The sequence below is a fragment of the Lepidochelys kempii genome, chromosome 11 (genome assembly GCF_965140265.1).
Source record: "Lepidochelys kempii isolate rLepKem1 chromosome 11, rLepKem1.hap2, whole genome shotgun sequence".
NCBI lineage: Eukaryota > Metazoa > Chordata > Testudines > Cheloniidae > Lepidochelys > Lepidochelys kempii.
The window spans coordinates 52,083,677-52,111,360 of NC_133266.1; the positions used below are offsets into that span (position 1 = coordinate 52,083,677).

The 27,684-nt window shown below is 40.0% G+C and overlaps 1 protein-coding gene across 13 annotated transcripts in view; it reads left to right on the top strand.

Annotated features, from left to right (window-relative positions):
• PMS1 (PMS1 homolog 1, mismatch repair system component) overlaps positions 1–27,684 on the top strand; it is a 101,718-nt gene that overhangs the window by 46,558 nt on the left and 27,476 nt on the right. For 9 of the 13 annotated variants that reach the window (XR_012154333.1, XM_073306158.1, XM_073306160.1 and 6 more), the window contains 4 exons: positions 9,893–10,009; positions 21,191–21,313; positions 22,201–22,344; positions 26,467–27,383. Coding sequence is in view for 12 of the 13 variants with exons in the window: in XM_073306158.1 (XP_073162259.1) it covers positions 9,893–10,009; positions 21,191–21,313; positions 22,201–22,344; positions 26,467–27,383 (1,301 nt within the window). In the remaining variant the exon portion in view is untranslated. Of the gene's footprint in view, positions 1–9,892; positions 10,010–10,875; positions 11,306–13,827; positions 14,227–21,190; positions 21,314–22,200; positions 22,345–26,466; positions 27,384–27,684 lie in introns of those variants that run through there. The other 4 variants (XM_073306161.1, XM_073306157.1, XM_073306163.1 and 1 more) reach the window with 4 other exon arrangements.

Here is a 27,684-nt window from a genome sequence, read left to right on the forward strand (position 1 = left end):
TCAAATTGATATTGAAGCAAAATGCATTGCTCAGGTCAAATTCTCTAAGATTTACCCCCCAAACACACTATATAAATCTAGTGTTATTTTCTGCCGAAGGGAAAAAACTTGTTTAGAGAAGGCAAAAATGATAGTGGAACCCAGAAACTAATTTTATCTTCGTACAAACTGAACCAGCTCAATATGTTTGTCATACGTTCTAGTGGAGTGAAATTCACACCGTGGCAGATGGCCAGCCCATGGACCACTTGAAACTCCCACGTCAGTGCACAAAATAGGGCTTACATGTTGGATAAGTCTTGTGCTGGCCCCTTTGCCCAGGGATAAATATCATTTATGGTATGGGAAAATTCACAAATTAAGGATCTGTTGGCTTTTTTCCCCTCCAAACGTTAAAATTTGCACCCGTTTCGGGGACGTGCACCCCACTACAATTTGTAGTTCCACATTCAGCTATAAAAAGATCTGTCATAGGCCTAATCCAGTATGACAGTTCCTATCTCGTCCAGTGTCTTGTTTCTGACCATGGTCAGTATCAGATACTTCAGGGGATGGTGCAAGAAACCTCACAGTAGGCAGATGTGGAATAATCTGCCCCTCATGAAAGTGTAGTCCTAAACTGTAGTAGTTAGATTGTCTTAAACTTGGAAGCATTTTTGTCTCCTTTCCAAAACATTTATTAAAACATATTAACTATTATAATTCTGGATATTCTTGTTATCCATATCAGTGTCCAGTTCCTTTTTGAATCTTGGTGAGTTCTTGGCCTCAGTGACATCATGTGGCAATGAGTTCCACAGTCAAATTATGTTCTGTGTGGGGGAAAAAGTATTTCTTTTTATCAGTTCTGAATTTGCTATTTTCAATTTCATGGAATGTCCCTTATTTCTTGTATCATAAAATTTCATGACTAAAAGTTACGCATGTACCTTCTCTATACCATTCATTATTTTGTATATTTTCATCATGTCCCTTCTTTTCTCCTTTCTAAAGTGAATAATCCCAACTTTTTAAGTCTCTCTTAATATAAGAATTTGTCAGTGCTTCTTATTATTTTGTTGCTTGTCTCATTAGCACCCTCTAATTCTGCAATATCTCTTTTGAGATGGGGATGAACCATTATTTATATAATGATACAGTAGAGCCCCATTTATCCGGTCTAATTACCAGGGCCAGATCAGATAATCAAAACTCCAGATAAACCAGAGAATGGGATAATGTGATGCTGTAGCACCATCTAACGGACACAAGAGAGATCACCCACTTCTGGCCCTAGAGTCCTGGTTGTTTGGTAAATGTGGAGAACTGGTTAAGGGAGGGTCGGATAAATGGGGGGTTCTGTTGTATTATATATTCAGTATTATTCTCCATACATTTCCTTATGCATCTTCTAATTTTGTTTGCTTTTTGATTGCAGCTGCACACTGAGCAGAGATCTTCATTGAGCAATCCACAGTAATGCTCAAGTCCTTTTCCTCAATTGATAAGATTAATTTAGATGCCAGTTTGTGGTGGTGATGTAAAATTGGAGCATAAGAGTAGTAAATTAGGCCTCTAAACTAGAAGCTGTAAAGAATACACGGGAATTGTGGTTGAGAATTGGCTCATAACTTAGTAGGTTTGGGTGCTTTGGATATTTAAAATGTAATATTTTCTCAGAAGGGAAAATTAGAATTGTTATCAATAGAGTTCTGTCATAAATCTAGAGCAGAGGTTCTCAAACTACATTGCATCGCAACCATCCTTCTGACAACAAAAATTACTACACGACACCGGAGGGGGGGACCGAAGCCTGAGCCCACATAGGCCCTGTTGCCTGGGGCGGGGAGGGGGGACAAAGCCAGAGCCCAAGGGCTTCAGTCCCAGGGAGGGGGCCTTTAACCTGAGCTCTGTTGTCCGGTCCTGAAGCTCTCGGGCTTCAGCTTTGGCCCCAGGCGGTGGGGCTCAGGCTTCGGTTTCCATCCCAGGCCCCAGCAAGTCTAAGCCAGCCCTGGCGACCCCATTAAAACAAGGTTGTGACCCACTTTGGGGCCCCGACCCACAGTTTGAGAACTGCTGATCTAGTGTAATGCTGTAGTGAATCAGGTCAGGCACTTTGAATTCCTATTTGTGTAGTTACAGCTGACTAGCTGTGGTTTTAGTCTTCAAAATTTTCCAGTTTACTACTTCATTATTAACTGCTTTTGTTTAACAGTGTCATTTAAATACTGTGCAGGACTCAGGAGCCCCAAAACAGCTTACATCACAGGGTGGGGGCTGCTCCTCCAGTGCCTTGCACTTTCTAGAGTTAAAGTGTATTTTATAGGACTATTGATTTGATTCAAAGACCATTGAAATCAAAGGAGTCTTTTCATTGATTTCAGTGGGCTTTGGATTAGACCCAAATGAGGTGCAACCAATGGAGAATCAGGCCCTTTGGTTTGGAATTTTTCCTCCAAGGAGCAAGTCTTCTGCAGCTGTGTTTGAAGGTTTGTAATCTTCATACATGCAATCCTCAAAGAAGCACATTAAAACTATAATAATCTTAAATCTTAAAGTATATGAGTGTGCAGGAATCTAAAATGGTGGCTACCTCATGGTGGGTGCAGTCAGGGCACTGCAAACTTTGTTTTGTCATGAGCCTCCAACCTATTTATTTTTTAATTGAAAAGGACTTTGGGTTTTGTGAAAGGTGCTGGATTGGCAACATTGCAAACTGCATACCCACAGAAGCGATATAGCCTGTATGCTAGTGGTGTAGGCTTCCCAGCTGCCCTGCCAATGTGCCTCAGCCCTAACCTGGAAAGTAATTTAGTCTTTATGTCCAGTCACTCTACAGCCTCTTTGCCGAGGAAGCCAAACAGGGTGCTAATTATGGTGTGGTTTTTTTGTGATGTGAGCACCTGTCTACTAGGAACTGTACAGAGACCATCAACTCATTTTACATCAGCCGCCAAACAGCTGTCAGATGGTAACAACCTTTGGTCACTACCAACCTGGACTGAATTCCGAACTGGTGACCTGGAGGTGAAATGCTCTGTATCCTATTACTAATTCCTTGAGCCATCCAGTTTCCCATCCATCATACTTTTCAAGTGACAGCACAGTATATATGAGAAATCTCATAACAATGACTGGTTCAAGTTTACAGTATGTACTGCAATACCTAATACGTGTCTTCAGCTCTTGCGGGCATTCAGACTGCTTTACTTTGTATATGCAGGGGAGGGTTAGGAGAGGAAGCCGTGAGGAAATTATTTATAATAATTTCTTGGAGGTGTGCCTTTTTATAAGCTTGCCACTGTGTTTTGTTACAGTGCTATGTCCTGTGGTGCTTTTGTTGACTAATAATAAATACTAAAAAGGCTTTTAAATGCTTTTAAAAATGGGATTCAGTTCTCAGTCTCCCACTGCAATTTGTGTAATCTCACTGATTCGAACTATCTACTTCTCCTGCCAAAAAAACAAAACAAAAAAAAACTCTTGTGTTGACAAAGCCCCAGAGGAGTTTTTATTTGATCAACCTGCTGCAGAAACAACATGGACGTATGAGCTTTCCCCTACAGTTTAGGAATTCATACACATGACTGTTTTAATGCTAAAACATTACCACCACCACCACCCCTGGTGAGATATGACAACTGGACACTGCAAGTTTTACTTGCTAAATCGCCTCCTTATTCTGTGATGCATGGGAGCAGAGTTTCTCTATCCCTTCCCTATGGAACTGGCAGAGTGGGTTGATCAGCTCCCTCTAAAATCTGTGTGGATTTTGGGGGCTTTGTTGGAGGCCAGGGCTATCCACAGGGAGGCCTTGTGACCCTGCAGTGCTTTCCAGTTCCTCTTGACGCCTTCCAGTTCTTTAGCAAGCATGATTCTTATAGGCATCGTGCTGCCAAGAGCTTCTCCACCACCTGCTTCTCTGAAATGTCTCCCTCCTTGGGAGGGTGTGCTCACATCGCTAAGGGGACACCTGAGTAAGTAAGTGAGTGCTCAAGGAGTCAGCATTAATTTACTCAGGAAATCCCTTGGGTTTGTTGTGGGGTTGGGGGAGGATAATGCTGTGGAAAATTACTATCCCCCAAACTTGCCGGTAGCCCACCCCTTCCTTTCTGCAGTGTCTGATACCTACTGAGGCATGTGTTTGTGTTGGGGGTCAGGGGGAGATGTATGTGGAAAAGGAGAAGCTAATGCCATGAAGGTGGCAGTCTTCCATTCCACACCTTTTTGGATGCCTTCCACCTTTAGAATGGATAGGACAATTGGTCCTTAATCCTTAGGGAATCCTTAAAATATTTGAAAGAGTTGAGGGTTGGGGGAGAGATTCCTCCCCCGTTTTAAGTTACTATTAAAAATTGCACTTGCTATTAAACTTAATTCCAAAAGATGATTATGCAAAAGATCTCTTTCCATAAGAGAGAGAATTTACCATTTATTTAAAAACAATGCTCCAGTTTTAGCTTGGTGTAAATAAAATAACCTTGACAATTTTTAAAACTGAATTTTTTTTTAAAGAAAGTGGTTATTAAGATTATTTTATCTTCCTGTCTTTTTGAATTTAGTTGACAGCTGTTCTTCCTCCCTAAAAAAATATGCCTGCTCTTGCAGCTAGGTGTCTGTGCACTATAAACAAAGAATTTACACATATTGCAAGTTTTTGGAGACCTCTTCTTTTTGTTATGTTTTCCTTCCTATAAATGCAAACTCTAGATTCTGTTTTGGTTTGCTGCTGTTGTCAATATATTTTTTTAAACTAAACAGTGTTGGTTTTAGTTGTGGGAATACGTTTGTGTTTTTGAGTGGGCCTTTCCTTTGAGCTGAAATTTAACATACAAGCACATTCTTGTTGAGGATATTTTTAAAAATAGTTTAAATCTGTTTGAAAGGCTCAAGAGGTCATGTACCCTAAATTAAAATTAAAAAGAAATCTACTGAACTTGAAGAAAAATCTGTGAGTTATGCCTGCCACACAGGTAAAATACCAATTCTTCTTGGCAGTTTACCGCCAACAAACCCAGATTGCTGGACCAGGCTTCTCAGTCTCTGCTCTGTCTGCCCTGTTCTTGGGAGCAAGGCAGATTGTTAAACATATAAATACACTAATGCTGACAAGAACAGGGAGATAATCCAATATGCATGTGTATGCCTGCTAAGCAGAAGAAAGTTTGGTAATGTAAGTTTAATTTAGATGCCCTTAGGTTTACCTTGACAAGACTCTCAACTATAGTTTCTTCCCCATAAAAATGTACTAATGATTATTGATTCACCATAAGAAGGTGGTGTAATTGTTTCTTTACCTTCCCTACGGCTCCAACCACTTCTCCTGCCAGTTTATTTTCATTTTCCATATCTCCTAGTAGACAGGCTATAATATTTATCTTTCAGTGGTTAGTCATGACTTTACGTAACACTTGCTGAGTGCTGTCACCAGCTTGTCACTTTTCTGTTTCAATAAACCAGCTAATTTGGAGTTTTATAGGAAAATTTGGGAAATTTGCAGTGTCTATATACACATCCTGTAAAACCCCCACAAAAGCCAGCAGCCTCTTTCCACTTTTCAAAAAAAGATTTATGGCCTGATTCAAGAAACACTTAAGCATGCACTTAAATCCATTCTTATTCAGGACCACGTGTAATATGCATTAGCTATTGTGCTGTAAAATGCCAGTGGAGACAAGGCACTCTTGTTTTTACCGCATTATGTTTCCCTCACCTAGCTACTTTACGGTAAAGATTGCAAACTTGTCTCCACTAGGATTTTACAGCATGATAGCTAGCACGGGTTAGTTATCCCCTGGTAAATGAGCACCTTTTTTTTTTTTTTTTTTTTTGGCAGTGAAGACATAACCTTTATGGATGTATCACCTTTCAGCTAAGGATCTCAATGTGCTTTACAATGGCAGGAAACATTAATTACTCCCATTTGTCAGCTAGGTAAACTGTGGTTCAGGCAGGTTAAGTGACTCACTGAAAGTTACACTGTGAGTCAGTGACAGAAATAGAATCCGGTTCCCCTGACCTCCAGTTCTCTGTTTTGACTATTAGATTTAGCTTTCTCTTTTGTTGGTAAACCAGCAACCAATTATGCTGGTAAAAGTATTAACATGGTTGCTGGTCAGAGTATTAAAAAACAAGGCTGGTTGAGGAGCGGGGTCTGGCCCTATGACCTTCCCTACTGTCTTTGGAAAGGATGACTCTGAAGAACTCATGTTCTTCATGAGCATAAAAGCATTGTTCCCAGCTTCTGCTGCGGGATGCAAATGAGGGACTCTTCCCCCACTTATTATGCACCTGTTCAAAAGACCAGGAATAATCTTGGCCTATATGTATGTGCTCTAAAATTTAGCAACAGAGATGTATGGTCTGAATGAAGTGTGTGTGTGAGAGGGGGTATAATTAAAGAAAATGTACGTACTGTATACACAAATACCGAATGTGTCAATACACTAATCTATGCCCGTGAAATAGATATTTATATGCATTTGGCTTTTTATGCCTTCTAATTCATGCAGTGCCCCTCAATGAAATGGGGAGGGAGGCAGGATATATTTGGTGAGCTCCAACAAAACCTAAGATGGTCTGTATGTAATAATATATCTTTAATTAGGGTGTTTTTGCAGTGTCATCATACTGACTAGAGTCAGATTCTTACTTGGCTCATCACAGACACCAGGCTTATGTGACCTAGAAAATATAAGGGGGTGTGTGTGTATATATTTTTAGCACAATTTCAGCGTATAACCAAGGTTATAAAAATCAACTGTTGCAGGAAACTCACTGGGGAGTACTGACACTTTCAAAAATAAATAAATATAAGTAGCATTGCTTCTTAACAGCTTTGATTCTTCTTTTTCAAAACCTGTTGGTGAAGTCAGTTCATTTATAATGTATTCTGTAGATTACCAGTTATTTTTAAAGTATCATGCCGTGTTGTTTCATAGTGTGCAGCCAGTTCTGAAAATGAATCTAAACCAATCTGTTGTGTGGTTATCCGATACGCACGTTTAACTAGTTGACTGACCTCTGCAATGTGAGAACTTTGAGCTAACGTGTTCTAGTAACTAGATTTAGGAGTTTTGCCTACAGCTTTTAATCCTGATATTTAAGAAAAAATTGATCAGTAAAAATGTGCCCCCAAATTATTAGCAGTTTCCTCTTTTACAGAGTTTGCATTTAGTAAGTTTTTATGTTCCATACCTTTCTTAAGGCAGTTTATTGAAATGAGCTTTTTTCAGCAATTCAGCAGGTCAGGCAGTGTAATGACATCCTTGCATTAATCAGCAGCTAGGATTTATATCTGTACCTGTGGCATCACGTTAATACAAGCTAAAATAAACAGTGTGACATTTATATTAGTTGTGTCACGAGCATCTTTCTCAGTTTGGTCACACACATTTAAAATATAATATCTAGTAAAGATAAATTGCTTGGCACTTTTGATCACTTAAAATGTAGATATAACTCAAAATAGAAGCAGTAACAAATATGTATTTTTAAAGAGGAACTCTAAAGGGAAAATTCTTTCATCACTGCTTTGAGGATGTTTATGGGGCAGGGAGTAAGAATTTCCCTCCTCCACTACTCACTCTATGAAGCATCAGCAATACCACTTCAGAGCTGCTGCTAAATCCGCAAGGCAGCCGTTGTCCCTCTGTCTACTGTGCTCACCATTCAGTAGCACAGTGGAAACCTCAGTGGAGCTCCTATGGAATTCCTAGAAATGTGGCTCTTATCCCGCTGTCCACCACCAGTGAACCAGAGCCACTAAATTCAGGGCTTTTCAAGCTTGCAGTGGAAGGAGAAGGTGATGGTCACAGTGCCCCTTATGACTATATTCTTATACTCTTAAGTGAGTTGGACTCAAGTAGCAAGTCCAGCAGTACAAATGGTGCTCAATGTGTTTGATGTGTAATTAGAAGAAATAAAGACTGGGGAGCAATTGTAGTCTCCTATATCTGCAGTCCTGCAGCCTGAACATTCCATCTGTTGTGCAGAAAGCAAGTATCACTTTTACAGGAATTTAGTGTTCTTCAATGGAATGCACCCTGCAAGGCAAGGAAATACCTTGGAGTTCAGGTGGGATTTTAAGGTTCTGTATTTATTTCTTGAGGTTGTAGGTATATTTGTTGCTCACTTACCATATTTTTAAATCCTATCCGGTACTTGAATACTATGAACTCACTTTGTATTTCTTGGATTCCTTGCACATATTAGGACACTTTAAATTCAGCATTGTAACGCAAAGGAATTTCAGGTTAAATCTAACATCTTTTTATCTTAATTTATCTTGTTGTGCTTAGGTGCTGAAGCACTTGGGGAATGTTGCACACTAAAACACACTTAGATGCAGCTATTTGATGACTGTAGTCAACATGAAACACTGGTTAAAGTCTATGTATAATTATAAAGATGTTTAGTGCTTACTAGGAGGGGGGATTAGTCAGACCATTCCCATTAATTTCAACCTGAGTTGTGTGGCTAAATCCTCTAGTTTACTTTGAAAACCTCAACTAAGGTATGTCAATAATGTCTGTAACAGATATTTGCTGAGAGACTAATGGTTCTGAGGGAGCTCAAGCTATTGTAGTTTGTCAAGTCATTCATCTGTGGATTTGTTTACACGAACACTTAGTTTGTGGCAAGCTGGGATGTAAATCTACCTGTCAGTAGCTTGCTGCATGCTAAGTGTCTGTATAGATCCTGCTGCTGTGCACTAAAAGTTCTCTAGTGTGCTTTGATCTCTCCCACTTTGAAATGGGAGTAGATTAAAACACACTAGGGAACTGTGCCATAGCATGGTCCACATGGCTAGTGTATGGTGGGCTAGTGTGGGGTAGATTTACATCCCAGGATGCCAAAAACTAAATTCTTGTAGACATACCTGTATCTTAAACTCCTGAATATGTCTCTGATCAGGATAGATGGTAACAGGAGCAGCAGTCCTTAGCGTTTTTCGTATTAACTCATAGCTATCTAGGAGCAATTTAAAAAAAAAATAAAAGCACGTAATACGTACCATCCATTTCTTCTTCTAATTTGCCCAAAAATAGGGGATTAACTAAAATGCAAGTTTCTATGTTAACATTGGCACAAAATGACAAAAGCTAAGAGGTTCAAAGCTAAGACTGTACTTCTGTCTTGGGCCTTGTCTTCTCTGGGATCTGAAATCCAGTGTAACTTATCTATCTAGGGGCTTACACCAGCATAGCAAGGTGTATAATTAATTATGTAGCCTTTTTTTATTCTTCTCAAAGCACTTTACAAAGGTGTGAGTAAGCAAGCACAATTTCCTTCTTTACACAAATAAAGAAGCTAAGGCAGAGAGAGTGGCAGTTAGACACTGAGTCTAGGAACAGAAACCTAACCTAATGATTCCCAGGCCAGTGATTTATACTTTGGCCATGGTACTATAAGCATCACAACTTCTATATTATGATGCCAGCCGGTATGAAGAATATGCAAGATGCATTTTTAGGACCCCAATCTGATACAGTTACAGCCATACAAACCCACTGACTACATGAATGCATGTGAGGGCAGAGTGGATCCATAATAAATTATTTGCTGATTACTTCTCAGCAATTGCACGAATTTCAATTCTTGCAGAAATCCTTGTAAGTTAAAGTTACATCCATGATTAATATATATATGTGGGAACAGATTCCTTCATTTTCTTGTTCTTTATTTAAACTAGGAGAAAGATTTTATGAGATGATATATCATAAAGTACTGTCACATGTATGTTCATTCTAAAGCTATGAATGCAAGAGGATCAAAGAATAGAATGTTACATATCCTATATAAGTGTGCAGTTGTGTATATATGTTTTCAGTCATGTAATGTTGCAGATGACTTGAGTTCAACAAACTTAAATATAATGTCAAAAATTTGACTCTGTGCCATTTTGTTTCAGGCAGTTATTTGGCAAAAGACCAGGGTGTCAGATCACAAAATGTCCTTTATGTCAGTTCTGGGAACTGCCGTTATGGGCAGCATGGTACCTTTTCAACATCACTGTGAAGATCCTGAGGTAAATTTTTAAACATTCTTCTCCCAGCCCCCATGAAAAACCCACCAACAAAGAACAAAACCCAGCATTTAAAAGGAAAAGGCTTCTAAAATTGATTGAATTCCTTTTCTGCTCTGTCCCTAAAATTAATTGGTTTGATGATTGAAAGTGCTCTCCAAGAATCATCAAATCAAGACTCACGTGGCAGTGACCAGATGGCAGCAAAAATAGTTGTGACAAATGCAGAATTACTGATTACTGTGTACTCTCTAGTGTAGGATACATGGCCTATGTGCAGGTGGGTGGCCTGTTTAGTTATCTATACTTTCATATCATTATCATCACCATGGCATCTCAGGATCTTACAATACAGAGCGTAGAGGTATCTGTACAAAAACAACAACAAATATTTTTAAAGGAAGATGTGCAAAATTTCCCCTAAATCTAAATTTAAAGGCGTTAACGGGTACAATTTCCAGAAATGCTCTGCGTAGATCTTACTGTGCTCCTATTGATATTAATGAGAGCTTTGCAATTGCTGCTTCCTTTGCAGGAGATACCTTACTAATATTTTCGGAGGTATATTTTAACTCAGAAAGCCTCTATTTGGTTGTAGATATCACTTAATCGAATGACTCGCTCCTCTCTTGTCTAGTAAAGGTTAATTTTGTTCTTTATCTTGCAGCTATAAAGGCTGACCAGACTAGCATAAAGAGTATTGAAGCATAATCTATCTAGTGAAAATGGTTGTTTAGCATGTCCATAAGAATATTGTTTTATTAATTTGTTCATTCAGATGTCACTCTTAAACTAATCTTATGTGAACCCTCGTATATACTGAAGTAGGATGGTGAAACTGCTTTAGATTTTGTGCTCTCCTCTGACAGGTGGCATAGGAACAGGACTATAAAGAAACCACTCCAATGGGCAAACGCAGTATTTGTGGTATGTGGTGGGTATTCAGCATTTATGTGGGAGGACTCTGAGGCAATAAGTAGGGAATGGAAGGAAGAGGAAAGTGGAAGCTATGTGAGTTCACCTGAGCAGACAAATCGTCAAACCACTAGCTGGTAGATCAGTGAGGTATTACATATGCCTTGGTTAGAACTTGGAGGAGGAGGAGAGCCCAAGCTCAGGCTTCCTAGAGGTTAGGAAATGCCAGAATTAAGGTTGCCTGTGCAACTTTAATTCAGTTCCCTTGTGCATGTGCATTTTAATATAGGCTTTAATTACATGATCACATGCTGTCTTTTCCACAAGACCGCTGCCTCATTCAGTGCACAGAATGGATGATGCTTATTTAAGGAACAGCTATTCAATATTTTGTTTTCTCCTTATTGTTCAATGGGTGACCCTATGTCTTTTATATTTTATGCTATTCAAACCCTAGTCTAAAGGCTGAATTGTTAATTTCCTCATTGGCTTTTTGTGATGTTCATCACTATAGTATTTGAATGCTTCAGGAATATTAATTAATTTATTTTTGCAACACCCCATGAGGTTTGGGGATATTATTATTCTCATTTTACAAATGGGGAACTGAGGCATAGAGACATTGAGGTCAAAAGTATCCACTAATTTTGGGTGCCCAATTTGAAACACTCAGGATCTGATTTTCCAGAATATTTAGCATTACAAAGTACATTGTGTGTTCAAAGCACAGCTTCCATTGCATCTATGAATCATAGAGTCATAGAACTGGAAGGGATCTCGAGAGGTCATCTAGTCCAGTCCCCTGCATTCAAGGTAGGACTAAGTATTATCTAAACCAGGGGTGGGCAAACTACGGCCATTTTAAGCTGGCCCCTGAGCTGCATCAAGTGGCTCGGGCCCTCTCCAGCCGGGGAGCTGGGTCGGGAGCTGCACCATGCTGCTCAGCCCCGCTCTGATGCTCCGGCCGGGGTGCTGGGTCGGGGGCCACACCCCTGAGCCTCTCCCCATGCCCCAACCCCAGCCCTGATCCCCCTCCTACTCTCCAAACCCCTCAATCCTAGCCCACAGCACCCTCCTGCATCCAAACCTCTCATCCCCAGCTCCGCCTCAGAGCCCGCATCCCCAGCCAGAACCCAGTCCCCTTCCCTCACCCCTGCTCCCACCCTCCGAACCCCTCCGTCCCAGCCCAGAGCACCCACCTACACCTCAAACTCCTCATCCCCAGCCCCACCCCAGAGCCCCCTCCCGCACTCCAACCCCACTTTTGTGAGCATTCATGGCCCTCCATACAATTTCTATTCCCCGATGTGGCCCTCGGGCCAGAAAGTTTGCCCACCCCTGAACTAGACCATCCCTGACAGGTGTTTGTCCAACCTGTTCTTAAAAATCACCAATGATGGAGATTCCACCACCTCCCTCGGCAATTTATTCCAGTGCTTAACCACTCTGACAGTTAGGAAGTTTTTCCTAATGTCCAACCTAAACCGCCCTTGCTGCAATTTAAGCCCATTGCTTTTTGTCCTATCCTCAGAGGTTAAGAAGAATAATTTTTCTCCCTCCTCCTTATAACAACCTGTTATGTACTTGAAAACTGTGATCACGTCCCCCCTCAGTCTTCTCTCCGAAAGACTAAACAAACCCAATTTGTTCAATATTCCCTCATAGGTCATGTTTTGTAGACCTTTAATCATTTTTGTTGCTTTTCTCTGGACTTTCTCCAATTTGTCCACATCTGTCCTGAAATGTGGTGCCCAGAACTGGACACAGTACTCCAGTTAAGGCCCAATCGGTGCGGAGTAGAGCGGAAGAATTACTTCTCGTGTCTTGCTTACAATACTCCTGCTAATACATCCCAGAATGATGTTCGCTTTTTTTGCAACAGCATTACACTGTTGACTCATATTTAGCTTGTGATCCACTATGACCTCCAGATCCCTTTCCACAGTACTCCTTCCTAGGCAGTGATTTCCCATTTTCTATGTGTGCAACTGATTGTTCCTTCCTAAGTGGAATACTTTGCATTTGTCTTTATTGGATTACGTCCTATTTGCTTCAGACCATTTCTCCAGTTTGTCCAGACCATTTTGAATTTTAATCCTATGCGCCAAAGCACTTGCAACCCCTCCCAGCTTGGCATTGTCCACAAACTTTAGAAACTCTCTATGCCATTATCTAAATCACTGATGAAGATATTGAACAGAACCGATCCATGCGGGACCCCACTCATTATGCCCTTCCAGCATGAACGTGAACCACTGATAACTACTCTCTGGGAACAATTTTCCAACCAGTTATGCACTCACATTATAGTAGCTCCATCTAGGTTGTATTTCCCTAATTGGTTTATGAGAAGGTCATGCGAGACAGTATCAAAAGCCTTACTAAAGTCAAGATATACCACATCTACTGCTTTCCCCCATCCACAAGGCTTGTTACCCTGTCAAAGAAAGCTATCAGGTTGGTTTGACATGATTTGTTCTTGACAAATCCATGCTGACTGTTATTTATCACCTTATTATCTTCTAAGTGTTTGCAAATTGATTGCTTAATTATTTGCTCCATTATCTTTCCAGGTACAGAAGTTAAGCTGACTGGTCTGTAATTCCCCAGGTTGTCCTTATTTCCGTTTTTATAGATGGGCATCATATTTGCCCTTTTCCAGTCTTCTGGAACATCTCCCGTCTTCCATGACTGCTCAGAACTTCTACAGATCATACCTCAGGGTCTTAATTGAGGCACCCAGCAAATGAGGAACACACAATTAGCGACCACCTTTGCTAAATTTGGTTTAAGTGACTTGCCTAACATCACACAGGGACTCTGTAGCAGAGGCAGGGATAGAATCTAGTTCTGCTGGGCAGAATTCAGCTGCCTTATCTCTGAGACTGTCCTTTCTCTTCCTGCAGTTACGTGCCTCATTCAGTACACACCTCCCAACTTTTGAAATAAATGAAGCAGGATCCCTACAGACAAGGCTCCTTTATTATACAACTCTGATTCATCCCCATCCTGATTCATCTGACCTGAGCACTGAATGAGGCAAGCATCTTTTTGGAAAAATATCATTTCATCATGTAATTGAAGACTGTACCATAATACACACACGCACACAGAAACAGGATTAAGGTTGCACAGCTAACCTTCATTCTGGCATTTCCTAACTTTTGAGTGTTTCACTTTGCAAACTTAACATTCTTTTAACTGTGTGAATGTGGGTGTATAATTTCCTAGATTGTTTAAACAATCAAAATGAAAAAAAAGATTCTCCATGAAGGAATGCAAGCCAAGATAGGGAAAGAACAGGTTAAAGAATATTTAGATAAGTTAGATGTATTCAAGTCAGTAGGGCCTGATGAAATTCATTCTAGAGTACTTAAGGAACGGCTGAAGCAATCTTGGAACTGTTAGCAATTATCTCTGAGAACTCCTGGAGAATGGATGAAGTCCTAGTAGACTGAAGAAGGGCAAACATAGTACCTGTCTTTAAAAAGAGAAGCAAAGAGGACCCGGGAAATTATAGACCAATCAGCCTAACTTTGATACTTGGAAAGGTACTGGAACAAATTATTAAACAATCAGTTTGTGAACACCTGCTGAATAATAAGGTTGTGAGGAATAGCCAGCATGAATTTGTCAAGAACAGATTTCCTTTTTTGACAGGGTTGCTGGCCTAGTGAATAAGGGGGAAGCAGTAAAAGTGATAAATATCTTGATTTTAGTAAGACTTTTGAGACCATTCCACAGGACATTCTCATAAACAAACTAGGGAAATATGGTCTAGAGATAAAATTATTATAAGGTAGGTGCATGCCTGGTTGAAAGACCAGACTCAAAGAGTACTCATCAACTGGGAGGGTCTTGCAAAGGTCTGTCCTGGGTCTGACACTATTCAGTATTTTCATTAATGACTTAGATAATGGAATGGAGAGTATGCTTATAAAATTTGAATATGACACCAGTCTGGGAGGAGTTGAAAGCAGTTGGGAGGTTAGGATTAGAATTCAAAACAAATCTAAGAAACTGGAGAATTGGTCTGAATTCAACAAGATGAAATTCAATAAAGACAAGTGCAAAATATTACACCTAAAAAGGACAAATCAAATGTACAGCTACAAAATTTGGAATAACTGGCTAGGTGGTAGTATTGCCGAAAAGGATCTGCGGGTTATAATAGGATCAAAAATTGAATGAGTCAACAGTGTGATGCAGTTGCAAAAAAGGCGAATATCTTTCTGGGGTGTATTAACAGGAGCGTTGTATGTAAGACATGAGAGGTAATTGTCCTGTATTCAGCACTGATGAGGCCTCAACTGCAACACTGTGCCCAGTTCTGGGCACTAAGTTTTAGGAAAGATGTGGACAACTTGGAGAGAGTCCAGTAGAGAGCAACCAAAATGATAAAAGATTTAGAAAATGTGACTGTGAGAAAAGATTAAAAAAACTGGGCACATTTAGTCTTGAGAAAAGAAGACTCAGGGGGGACCTGATAAGTCTTTGTATATGTAAAGGGCTGTTATAAAGAGGATGTTGATCAATTATTCTCTATGTTCACTGAAGGTAAGACAAGAAGTAATGAGCTTAATTTGCAGCAAGGGAGCTTTAGGTTAGATATTAGGAAAAACTTTCTAATTATAAGGGTAGTTAAGTTCTGGAATAGCCTTCCAAGTGAGATTGTGAAATGCCCATCATTGGAAGTTTTAAGAACAGCTTGGACAAACACCTGACAGGGATGATCTAGGTTTACATGGTCCTGCCTCAGTACAGGGGACTGACCTGATGACTTGTCAAGGTGCCTTCCAGCCCTACATTTCTATGATTCTATCATGTGGCATCATATTGAGAGCCACATTAGTCATCAGCAGGGTTGGAACCTTTGGATCCACTTCACCATTCCCTCCCACTTGAGCTAAGAGAGTAACTGATAGTAGTAGTAGGTTGTGATCCTCTATGGACCAGCACTAAAGGGGGATGATAAGCTTTGCCCGAGAGTTTTACATATGTTTACTTACGTTAGAGGAATTATGAGACTCAGGAATCTTGGGTTCCATTTCAGACTCTGGAGGGAAGTACGCTCTAGTAGGCACAGATTCTTCTGCCTTTCATTCCAACGTGTCCCAGTCTTGTCTTGCCTTGCTCCATCTCCTTGTCCCATTTACATTCTCCTTATCAACCTGTTGTCTCCACTCTGAGGTTTCTCATCCCAGTCTGTCTCATTGCCAGCAAGTCCTAGTCCCTCTTCTGGACTCCCAGTCCCCTCTTCTGGACTCCCAGTCCTAGTCTCCTTGCCCAGCCATTCCTAGTTCCCCTCTCCCATTTCCTCATCTGATCTGTGCAGCCTACCCCGAATCCAGGCATCCCCATGCTCACATTCCCCATGGGCTCCCAGTCCCACTCTCCCTCACTGGGCCTCCTGTCCAGTCTCAATATTCCACCAAGCTCTTTGTTCCAATCTCTTTGCCAGCCTGCCCCAGTTCTTCTTCTGCATCCTGGCTTCTTGTGATCTCTCATTCTCCCTTATTCCTATCACCTCCTCCCCACCTTACTAGTTCCCAGTCTCCCCCATCAACTCCCAGTTTCCCTTTCCCCCACCAGCCTCAGTCTCCCCTCACCAGGTTCCTTGCCCCATTCTACTCCTTTCCCTCCCGCACCAGGTCCAGCTCTTGTGTCCTCTGCCTTTGCATCGGGCACCCTCCACTTCAGTGGCTGCCTGGATGTCAGCAGGGCATTAAGAGCACAGGAGAGGCAGGCTCCCTGCTCTCAGTCGAGCTCTGGGTCTGGACCTGGACCCAGCATGGCCCAGAACAGTTGGGAACTGCAATTGCAAGGAAAGTCGTCCTCAGCCCATACCTGGAGGATGCCCAGTGTGGACAGAATCTTTGAGGAATTAAGCTGTGATCTAGAAAGTCTCTACTGAGCATGTGCAAACTGATTTTTTTCCATAGTCTTCTGACTTGACCAAATTTGGGTGAATTTTCATGGGGGTTGCAAAAGGCACATCCCTGACTCAAAGACCCACCCATCAAATCTAAGGTCCCAAAGCATGGGTTGGCTAGAACTTCTTAAAAAAAGAGCTCACCATAATTTTTTTAAAATATGTTTTTCCCTACCTCTCTTCTCTGAATGAGCTGAACCATATTAGGTGAAATGTTCCCCAAAAAGTCAGATGCAACCCAAACAGCTAAAGTTTTGCAAAGTTGTAAGCAACTTGAAATAAGGAAAAGGACTACTTGTGGCACTTTAGAGACTAACCAATTTATTTGAGCATGAGCTTTCGTGAGCTACAGCTCACTTCATCGGATGCATACTGTGGAAACTGCAGAAGACATTATATGCACAGAGACCATGAAACAATACCTCCTCCCACCCCACTCTCCTGCTGGTAATAGCTTATCTAAAGTGTTCATCAAGTTGGGCCATTTCCAGCACAAATCCAGGTTTTCTCACCCTCCGCCCCCCCCACCCCAAACTCACTCTCCTGCTGGTAATAGCTCATCCAAACTGACCACTCTCCCTACAATGTGCATGATAATCAAGGTGGGCCATTTCCAGCACAAATACAGGTTCTCTCACCCACCCCCACCCCTATACACACACAAACTCACTCTCCTGCGAATACAGACTAACACGGCTGTTACTCTGAAACTTGAAATAAGGGTCATATAATGGGAAGTGGGGCTACAAACCCCACCTATAATAATATAATAAAATAATCGTGTCACTTTAAACAACTGGCTTAACTTAAAATCAAGATTCCTTGCTTATCTATTTTTTCTAAAACTTTGTATTATCATACATATGTATGACATACCTCCTATCATATTTAATAGGTGACAATTTTACCAGAGCAATCCAGTTTTAGAAATCTTCACTCATTAACTCTGTTATGGTGCATGCTGACTTCCCAAATAGTTTTTGTCAAGGTTCCTTCCCCACTCTGAACTCTAGGGTACAGAGGTGGAGACCTGCATGAAAGACCCCCTAAGCTTATTCTTACCAGCTTAGGTTAAAAACTTCCTCAAGGTACAAACTTTGCCTTGTCCTCGAACCCTATGCTGCCACCACCAAGTGTGTTAAACAAAAAGCAGGGAAAGAGCCCACTTGGAGACGTCTTCCCCCCGAAATATCCCCCCAAGCCCTACGTCCCCTTTCCTGGGGAAGGCTTGATAAAAATCCTCCCCAATTTGCATAGGTGAACACAGACCCAAACCCTTGGATCTTAAGAACAATGAAAAACCAATCAGGATCTTAAAAGAAGAATTTTAATTAAAGAAAAAGTGAAAGAATCACCTCTGTAAAATCAGGATGGTAAATACTTTACAGGGTAATCAGATTCAAAACATAGAGAATCCCTCTAGGCAAAACCTTAGGTTACAAAAAGACACAAAAACATGAATATACATTCCATTCAGCACAGCTTATTTACCAGCCATTTAAACAAAAGAAAATCTAACGCATTTGTAGCTAGATTGCTTACTGACTTTTTACAGGAGTTCTGAAGAGCATTCCTGATCTGTTCCCAGCAAAAGCATCACACAGACAGACAGACCCTTTGTTCCCCCACCCCACCCCCCGCAGCTTGGAAAGTATCTTGTCTCCTCGTTGGTCATTTTGGTCAGGTGCCAGTGAGGTTATCTTAGCTTCTTAACCCTTTACAGGTGAAAGGGTTTTGCCTCTGGCCAGGGGGGATTTTATAGTTCTGTATACAGAAAGGTGGTTACCCTTCCCTTTATATTTATGACAGTTTTAAACAGTTAGTAACAGTCAACTAAGTCTGAATATGGCAACTTATTAACTGCCTGATTTTAGAGCCTTCCAGTAGTGTTTTAATATTGTCCATTTGTTTCACAAAGTTATTGTTTGAAGTGACTTAACTTGTGTCTAGTATTTAAAATTTAAAAAAGAAGCTAAAACATAAAACAAAGTGACATTTAGATTGGATGTGAAAGAGTTGCAGAATATAATGTAAGAGAGCAGCTAGTTGTTTTTCCTGATAATGATCCAACAGACAGTTGACACCTTTTTAATTTGACCAGTGGCATTTAGTTATGTGTATAATTGTTGCTGACCAGAACACTCCAGCTTTGGCACAGAATGTTCATTGCAGGGCTAGGGGAATGAATAGCTTGCTGAAGTGAAGTAGCTAACCAGGAATCACAAAGGGTTACACTGAAGCCAAAGGATTGATTATCTGTTCTGTTTCAAATGTTTGTTAGCTTTGATTTAAGTTAATAAAAAAGGCTGTGACAAAATTTTCAGTCTTGGTTCCAAAAGTTAGGCACCTAAATCAAACTGGCCTGATTTTTCAAAAGTGCTGAGCACTCACAGCTTGTAGTGCCCAGTGGCTGAAGTGGGCTAAAGGCAGACCAGAGCTCTGTGTTCAAGTGATGTGTGGGTGACATGCTAGCCAGGAAGTCTATAAGTATTAAAGGGAGTCCTGGGCAATGGCTGGATTTCTCGCAGGGGTGAGGAGCTGGGAGATCCAATCCAAGGATGTGGGTTGGCGGGATCTGTAGGCAAAGTTGGGTCAGGTAGCAAGGCAGCGTCAGGCAAGGCAGCAACTCACAGGCAATGGCCCGTTGCTCAGGCATCTTCCACTTCCTCCTGAGGACTTTATATAGTCCAGGTACCTAAAGAGAATGCTCTCTATCCAGCCAGTCAGGGGCCTTGGGCATGGTTGCAGGCCTTTAGGACTAAGGCTATTGGTCAGGGGCAGCAATACAGTGCACTGTTGTGGTGCAGCTTCTAGAGATGCTGCCTAAGGGCGTGATGGGCTTGAGTTCAATACTGGCATCCTGACAGTGACTAGTGTTGACTTGGGGTGATGGTTCAGCACACCCTTGTGGCACAGAGGCTAGGTGTGCTGCCTAGGGAACCAGTGGGCTTTGGTTCAATACCAGTATGCTGACAAAGCTCTCATTGAAGTCAGTGAGAGTCATGGGTGCTCAGCATCTTTGAAATCAGGCCACTTTGATTTTAGGTGCCTAGCTTTAGACATCCATGTTTGACTATTTCACCCATGTTACAGGTAGAACACGTACAGGAGAGGCAATTGCAGAACAAGTTTCCCCACTCTGCTTGCAAGTGTGCCTCAGCCCTAAACCAAGGAAGTGAGCTAGTGGCTTAATCCCCATTCCATTCATTCCCTGGCTTCCCTGCTGAACCTGCCAACTAGCATGCCAGTTGTTGCAGAAAATTTTACAATGTGGATGATGTCTATTTGGAACTGGACTGGAGACCAGTTTCACACAGGCTACGGTATAGGCATCATGGTAGTAACATTAATGTGTGTTGAGTCTGTCTTGAATTTGAACTGATGACTTAGAGATGATAGGGGCAAAGGGCCCCATATTCCATTGCTAATCATTTATCAATCCTCTGAGTTCTGTGTTTTATCAAACATTAGCTTTACCAGGTAGATCACAAGGAATGTGCTGGCATCTTGAAATGAGACTACCCTAGTATCTGTATAAAAGAACACATCAGTATGCCTCAGACGGGCATCAGAATGCCTCAGGGGTTTCTTGTTTAGATGTCGTAAATTTGACATCACTTAAAAAGTATGCAGCAAAGTGAATTGAATATTCATCTGTTTGTACGACTGACCTGGGGGACCAGATGCTGGCCTTTTTAAAGCTGCTTTGTGCTGCTGGCCGCACAAAACCATTTCAGGGTGTCCTAATGTGGGGGAATCCCTGGCCAGCAGAGAACTGATACAGTCTGCTTTATGTTACAGTTGCCCTGGTTTCTTCCATTGTAGAGGATGGACAAGAGCAGGAGAGGGTGGGTGTGTCTGGAGCAATTCCCGCCTATCGAACAGTCATTGTAATGATGCCTCTAAAATGTACAGGGGTCAAACTGGCAACCATAGGTATCAGACGAACACAAAGGTGGCATCATGCTCTGACAGTTCCTTGTTGCAGAATAGCCCTTGAGACTGCTCCAAGGATTAGAAAGGGAGAGAGCAAAGATGGCGTAAAGCCACTTCTCTAGGCCCCAATCAACACCGCCTCCACTGCACTGAGTGATGCTGTGGTGTAGCAGAGGATCTGGGCCTAGGATTTCCCAATAAATTCAACAGGAATACAGGCAAAACATAAACTGTTTCAGCTCTTTTTAAAGAATTCTTTTCTTGATTTCTCTTTGATAATTTTGATAATGAATGTTTGGGTCATTTGAATCTTGCGCTAATTAATTTATCTGTTTTCTTTACAAATAAAATGTGTGGGGAGACTTCTCTTATTGATCATTGTACTCGTTTTACAATTATAGGTATTTCTGTCTGGATTTCTTCCAAAACCTGAATCAGACAATTCTTTGACAAGTCTTTCAAGTTCAGAAAGGAGTTTCATCTATATAAACAGTCGGCCAGTACATCAAAAGGAAATATTAAAGGTACGATACCCCAGCTTCTAATTCAATAGAATAAAGAGAGGTTTCTAACTTTCTGCCCACAATCGATAGCTGGTGTAAATTAATTGAAGATGCAAACATTAGCTTTTGAAAGTCTAAATGCATACACAAATTGGGTGCTTTAGGCATCTAAACACTATTATTTGCACTACAATTGATTGTGGGAACAAAATTAAAGACTACGGCGAAGCCCCTTTTTTTGTGATGGAAGAAATCAAATAATTCTCACTTGGGGCCCAAAGTTATGTGAAACTTTCTTCAACACAACCTGAAATCAGGTTCATAACCTCTAAGAGTCAAGTCAGACAAGTCCTCTCCCTCCTATATCCCAAACAGGGAGAGAGACCTGGAGAAAATCTTAGGCACAGCCAGGGTTCCACCTTCTCATTCTTTTTCTTTTCTCAAAGAAAACAATATTTATTTCAAAATATTACAACATATACATATATTTTCATTTTTTTTAAATTCTGAGATAATGGTGTTCAGTTGCCCTAGAAAAAAGTGCTGGATCTCCTGTCCACTTTGGGCACTGAATAGAACTGTACAGGACCTTTTTCTCCAAATGTATCAAGTGGGCTACATATATTATTTCAAAAAGTTCATGGAGCCACAGTTTATACTTTGGAGCAGATTTTCTGGGATTTACATAGCACAAAGGCAGTGGAAACCATGTGCAAATGCCCTACTGAGGATTTTCCTGGTGCGCAGATCTCCCCAAAAGGACATTTTTAACTTAATTGTTTTAGTATCTTCTTTAATTGACAAAATACAATTTAAAAACTGTTTGTATAGTGTAGTATTTTGCTTCTGTACCTTTTGGGTCTATTTTATTACTTTTACTGACTTTCCTTTGTTGCATTTATCTGTAGCTGGTTCGACAGTACTATAATCTGAAGTCACATAAAGATTCTTCTCGTTCGTACCCTGTTTTCTTTATTCATATTACTGTACCTGCCTCCGCTGTGGATGTTAATTTAACACCTGATAAAACTCAAGTTTTACTTCATAATAAGGTAATTTATATTTTAATTTATTTTTAAATTGGTATTTGCTTACTTAGGCCCTGATCTTAAAAGACTTACCACGTTTAATTTTAGGCTCATGCATAGCTCATTGGCTTCATTGTGACTAATCAGGTACTTGAAATTAAGCACGTGCATTAACCTTTACAGGATTGAGGCTATAGTAGTTCATATATGATAGACTGCCCTTGTAACATGACTATTCGAAAATTATTGAATCAAATGAGTAACCATTTATTTGATTTTAAAGATCATTTGTGTACTGTCGTACTAGCCCCTGTCTCAGCCATGCTCCTTTCAGAGCCCAACATCCTGAGAACATCTATACTGAGTTAGACCATGGACCATCTAGCCCAGTATCCTATCTCGGACAGTGTCCAGTCCAAAATGCTTCAGAGGAAATTAACAGAGTGATCTGTCTCCTGCCATTCAGTCCAAGGTTCTGGCAGTTGGAGATTTTGGGACGCCCAAAGCATGGGGTTTTATCCCTGACCATCTTTTCTGATAACCATTGATGGACCTATCCTCCATGAACTTATCTAATTCTTTTTTAACTTAGTTATACTACTGGCCTTCACAACATCCCCTGGCAAAGAGTTCCACAGGTTGACTATGTGTTGTGTGAAGATGTACTTCCTTATGTTTGTTTTTTAAACCTGCTGCCTATTAATTTCATTGTGTGACCTCCTTATACTTGCGTTGTGTGAAGGGATAAATAATACTTCCCTATTCGTTTTCTTTATACTATTCATGATTTTATAGACCTCTATCACATCCCCCTTTAATCATCTCCTTTTCTAACCTGAACAGTCCCAGATTTTTTTAATCTCTCCCCATATAGAAGCTATTCCATACCCCTAATCATTTTTGTTGCCTTTCTCTGTATCTTTTCCAATTCTAATACACCTTTTTTGAGATGTGGCAACCAGAACTACACACAAAATTGGATGTGTGGGTGTACCATGGCTTTATATAGTAGCATTGTAATATTTTCTGCTTTATTATCTATCCCTTTCCTAATGGTTCCTAATGTTCTGTAAGCTTTTTTGATTGCAGCTGCACATTGAGCAGATGTTTTCAGAAAACTATCCACAGTAACTCCAAGATCTCTTTCTTGAGTGATAACAGCTAATTTAAACCCCATCATTTTATATGTATAGTTGGGATTATGTTTTCCAATGTGCATTACTTTGAATGTATCAACATTGAATTTCATCTACCATTTTGTTGCCCAGTCATCCAGTTTTGAGAGAACCTTTTGTAGCTCTTCGCACTCTGCCTGGGACGTAACTATCTTGAGAAGTTTTGAATCATCTGCAAATTTTGCCACCTCACTGTTTACTTTTTCTGACCCCTGTTTACTGACATTTTGTATATTTTGACCGTGGGGGCCTTCCCTCTTATCCCATGACTGCTTAGTTTGTGTAAGAGTCTTGGATGGGTGACCTTGTCAAAAGCTTTCTGAAAATTCTACTACGCTGAATTGACTGGATCCTTGTCTATGTGTATGCTGACTCCCTCAAAGAATTCTGATAGTTTGGTGAGGCATGATATCCCTTTATAAAAGCCTTGTTTACTCTTCCCCAATATATCATGTTCATCTATGGGTCTGATAATTTTGTTATTTACTATAGTCTCAACCAGTTTGTACTGTACTGAAGTTAGACCTATTGGCCTGTAATTGCAAGATTGCCTGTAGAAAGTTTTTAAAAATAGGCATTACATTAGCTATCCTTCAGTCATCTGGTAGAGAGGCTGATTTAAGTGATAGGTTACATACCACAGTTGATAGTTCTGCAGTTTCATATTTGAGTTCCTGCAGAACCCTTGGGTGAATACCATCTGGTCCTGTTGATTTATTACTCTTTAACTTATCAGTTTGTTCCAAAACCTTCTCTATTGACACCTCAGTCTGGGACAGTTCCTCAGATTTGATGCCTAAAAAAATGTCTTGAGTGTGGGGATCTCCCCCATATCCTTTGCAGTGAAGACTGATATAAAGAATTCATTTGGCTTCTCTGCAACAGCCTTATCTTCCTTGAATGCTCCTTTATGGCATCTTGATCATCCAGTGACCCCTCTGACTGCTTCATAGGCTTCCTGCTTCTGATGTACTTAATTTATTTTTTTCTGTCCTCTTTTTATGGTTAGCTAGTTGCTCTTCAAATTCTTCCTTGTCCTGCCTTATTATATTTTTACACTTGACTTGCCAGAGCTTATGTTCCTTTCTATTTTTCCTCACTAGGATTTGACTTCCATTTTTAAAGGTTGCTTTTTTACCTCTAACCACATCTCTTACTCTGCTAGTTAGCTATGGTAGCATTTTTTTTATCCTCTTGTTTGTTTGCTTGCTTGTTTATATTGAGTATACATTTAGTTTGAGCCTCTATTATGGTGTTTTTAACTAGTCTTCATGCAGTTTAATTACATTATGATTGTTATTACTGAAAGAATTCAGTTATATTCACCTCTTTGACCAAATCCTGTGTTCCACTTGGGACTAACTCAAGAATTGCCTCTCCTCTTGTGGGTTTCAGGTCAAGCTGCTACAAGAAGCAGTCATTTATGGTGTCTAGAAATGTTGTTAGTGCATCCTTTCCTCAGGAGTGCATCCTTTCCTCATGTACCCAGTCAATATGAGAATAGTTGTAATCCCCTATTATTATTGTTTTCTGCTTCTGTATCCCTTCTAATCCATCCTGGTCATGTGTTGGTAGTATATTCCTACTGCTATACCCTTTATAACATCGGATATATTGCTATACTCTTTATAACATCAATTATTTTAAGTCATACATTCATTTTTGTCTTCACAGAGGTGCTGAAATCACACTAGCACTTTTCATCTTCAAATGGCTTTATAATGACTGACTAGTCTGTTAACAGAAATATGATTTATGTCCTTTTTACACAATTCTATTAATAATTTTATAGTTACTTACATTAAGTGGGGGGTTAATATTTAAATATTAATATTAAAAACTTGAGTTGTTTCTGTTTTAGGGCCAAATTTTGCCATTGTGTGTGTGTGGCATGCCCTTTGACATGATGGAGGCTACAGGATTTAATATTCATGATGGAGATTGAAACTTGGCCCACTGAATCTTGTATTAGAGATCGCATAGAGACAGATTGTGATACACTTATTATCACTGAATAGCACCTTAGACCATAAGTAGTACCATGGAAATCAGTAGGTTTGCTTAGACTGCTCAAGGTAAATAAGGGCTTCTCTGCACAATGAGATAATACACATTACAGTGGTATGATTTCTAAAGTGCACTGTTTTGCATAGCACTAGATTCACATTAAAGGTTCTCTAGCACACTTTAATGTAGTGCAGTTTGAAACAGCCCAATTAATGCACAGCACGTTAGTATGCCTTGGAAATCATACCCCCATAGCGTGGATTACAGGAGCAAGCCCTAAGGGTGGCACAATCTAGACTGATATGTTGCCACCTCTCTTAACAGTGCATTTTCTTGGTTTTGTGGGTTAGAATCACAGGCTAAATGATATTTCAATATAATTTGTGTGAAAATAAACATAAGCAGGTTATTTTCACGTTTAAGTTTAATTAAAACTCTCCTTTTACTCTAAGGAAGTTTTCTTTCTTTTTGTTTGTTTTTAGAATTTTCTACCATTTATGTAAAAACAGTCTTTGAACCATTCTGTGAATGAACACTCTCACTAAAATCTTGATGCTAACTTGACTTGGTTGTTCATCCATTACACCCTGATAGTGTGTTTCTAACTCCAATTAGCAAATACTGAGTGAGAATAGATACGTTAATACTGTTCTAAAGAAACAACATATGAGTACTAGATCATAAAGAAAGTAGTACATCTGTTTTGTGGTATTAAAATTTATCAGTGGAGCAAAAGTATTTATAGGGAAAGATTTAAGGCTAAAGGATTTCACTGATTAGTGAATGTTTGGAGTATTTTAATGCGAACGTATGAACTATTAATGCTTCATAATACAATCAATCTAAATTTACTCACAAAATACAGTGAATAGAATTGTTTTGTATTGCTACTGTGTTGTGTCAACAACTGTCAAGTACATTTTCATTAACAATTTGTCCTAATGCTTATGAGTTTTCTTTTCAGGAATCTGTCTTATCCGCTGTTGAAAATGTATTGACATCACTGTATGGGCTACTACCTGGAACAGTTTCTTGTGAAACTAATAAAACAGATGTTACCCCAGTGGACATGGTTGTTAATGAAACAGAACAAACAGATGTGCTTGTGAATAAAATGGAACCATTTGGGAATAGTGATCCACATGCACATACTTCATCCTTTTCATTCAGTAATGAAGTGCAAAATGGGCAAGCAGGAAAAAACACCGAGGTCTGCTTAAATCATCAAAGATTTTCTAGTGATAATACTCATGGTCTCCTCAATAGAAAAGAAATTTCTGGCACTGACGTGACTGTGAGTGATATATCTCAAGACAGATCCATAAATAATTTATCATGTGAGGACAGCCAGAATGGATATAGTGTAACATTAACCCTAGATGGCAGTACTCACATGGACACTCAATCTGAAAACAGAAGTGAGCATCCTTTAAGAGCCGGTCACACTAATGAAATGGAAAAAAATGAGGCAAATACAGTCCCTGAGTATGTATCTGAAATCTCTGCTGATAATTGGAGCAAGGGGAATGCACTTAAAAATCCTAGAGGAGAGAACCTGGAACCTGTAAAGATTTTGATACCTGAAGTAGGAGGAATAACAAATCATAAGGCAAATGAAAATACTGGTGAACAAGATCATGATCAGCAGAGTGCAAATCAAAGTATAAAAAAACCGAATGTAATTAATGATAAAGCAGGACAGATCATGGCCTATGATTTAATTAGTAATCAAATAATCCGGAAACCCATGTCAGCAGTTGCCCTGTTCAACCAAGAATATCGTTCTAGATTATTAACTGATAATCCAAAGGCCAACATGGAGGACTTGATGCTGAAAATTGAAGGACTATGGGAGAAACTGAGCAGAGAGGAGAGAAAGAAGTAAGTTTCCAGAGTTTGCACCTGACCTCTAAGCCATGTAGTTTCCATTCTGGGTGACTCATTGGGTCCAAAAAATGAAAAATTACATCCACATCATTTATAAAAAACAGGATGGAAAATGATTTTTGGCTTGCCAAGAACACTATCCTGGCTAAAGTTTATATTGCTAATTATGATGTTTACTGTGCGGAGATATGTACTGCTTTCTGATTTACTCATTTTGATATTACTAATTTTTCCATTCTGTTTTTCAATTTAAATATGTTGCTGTCTTTCGTAAAATACTTCAATTTTTGCAACT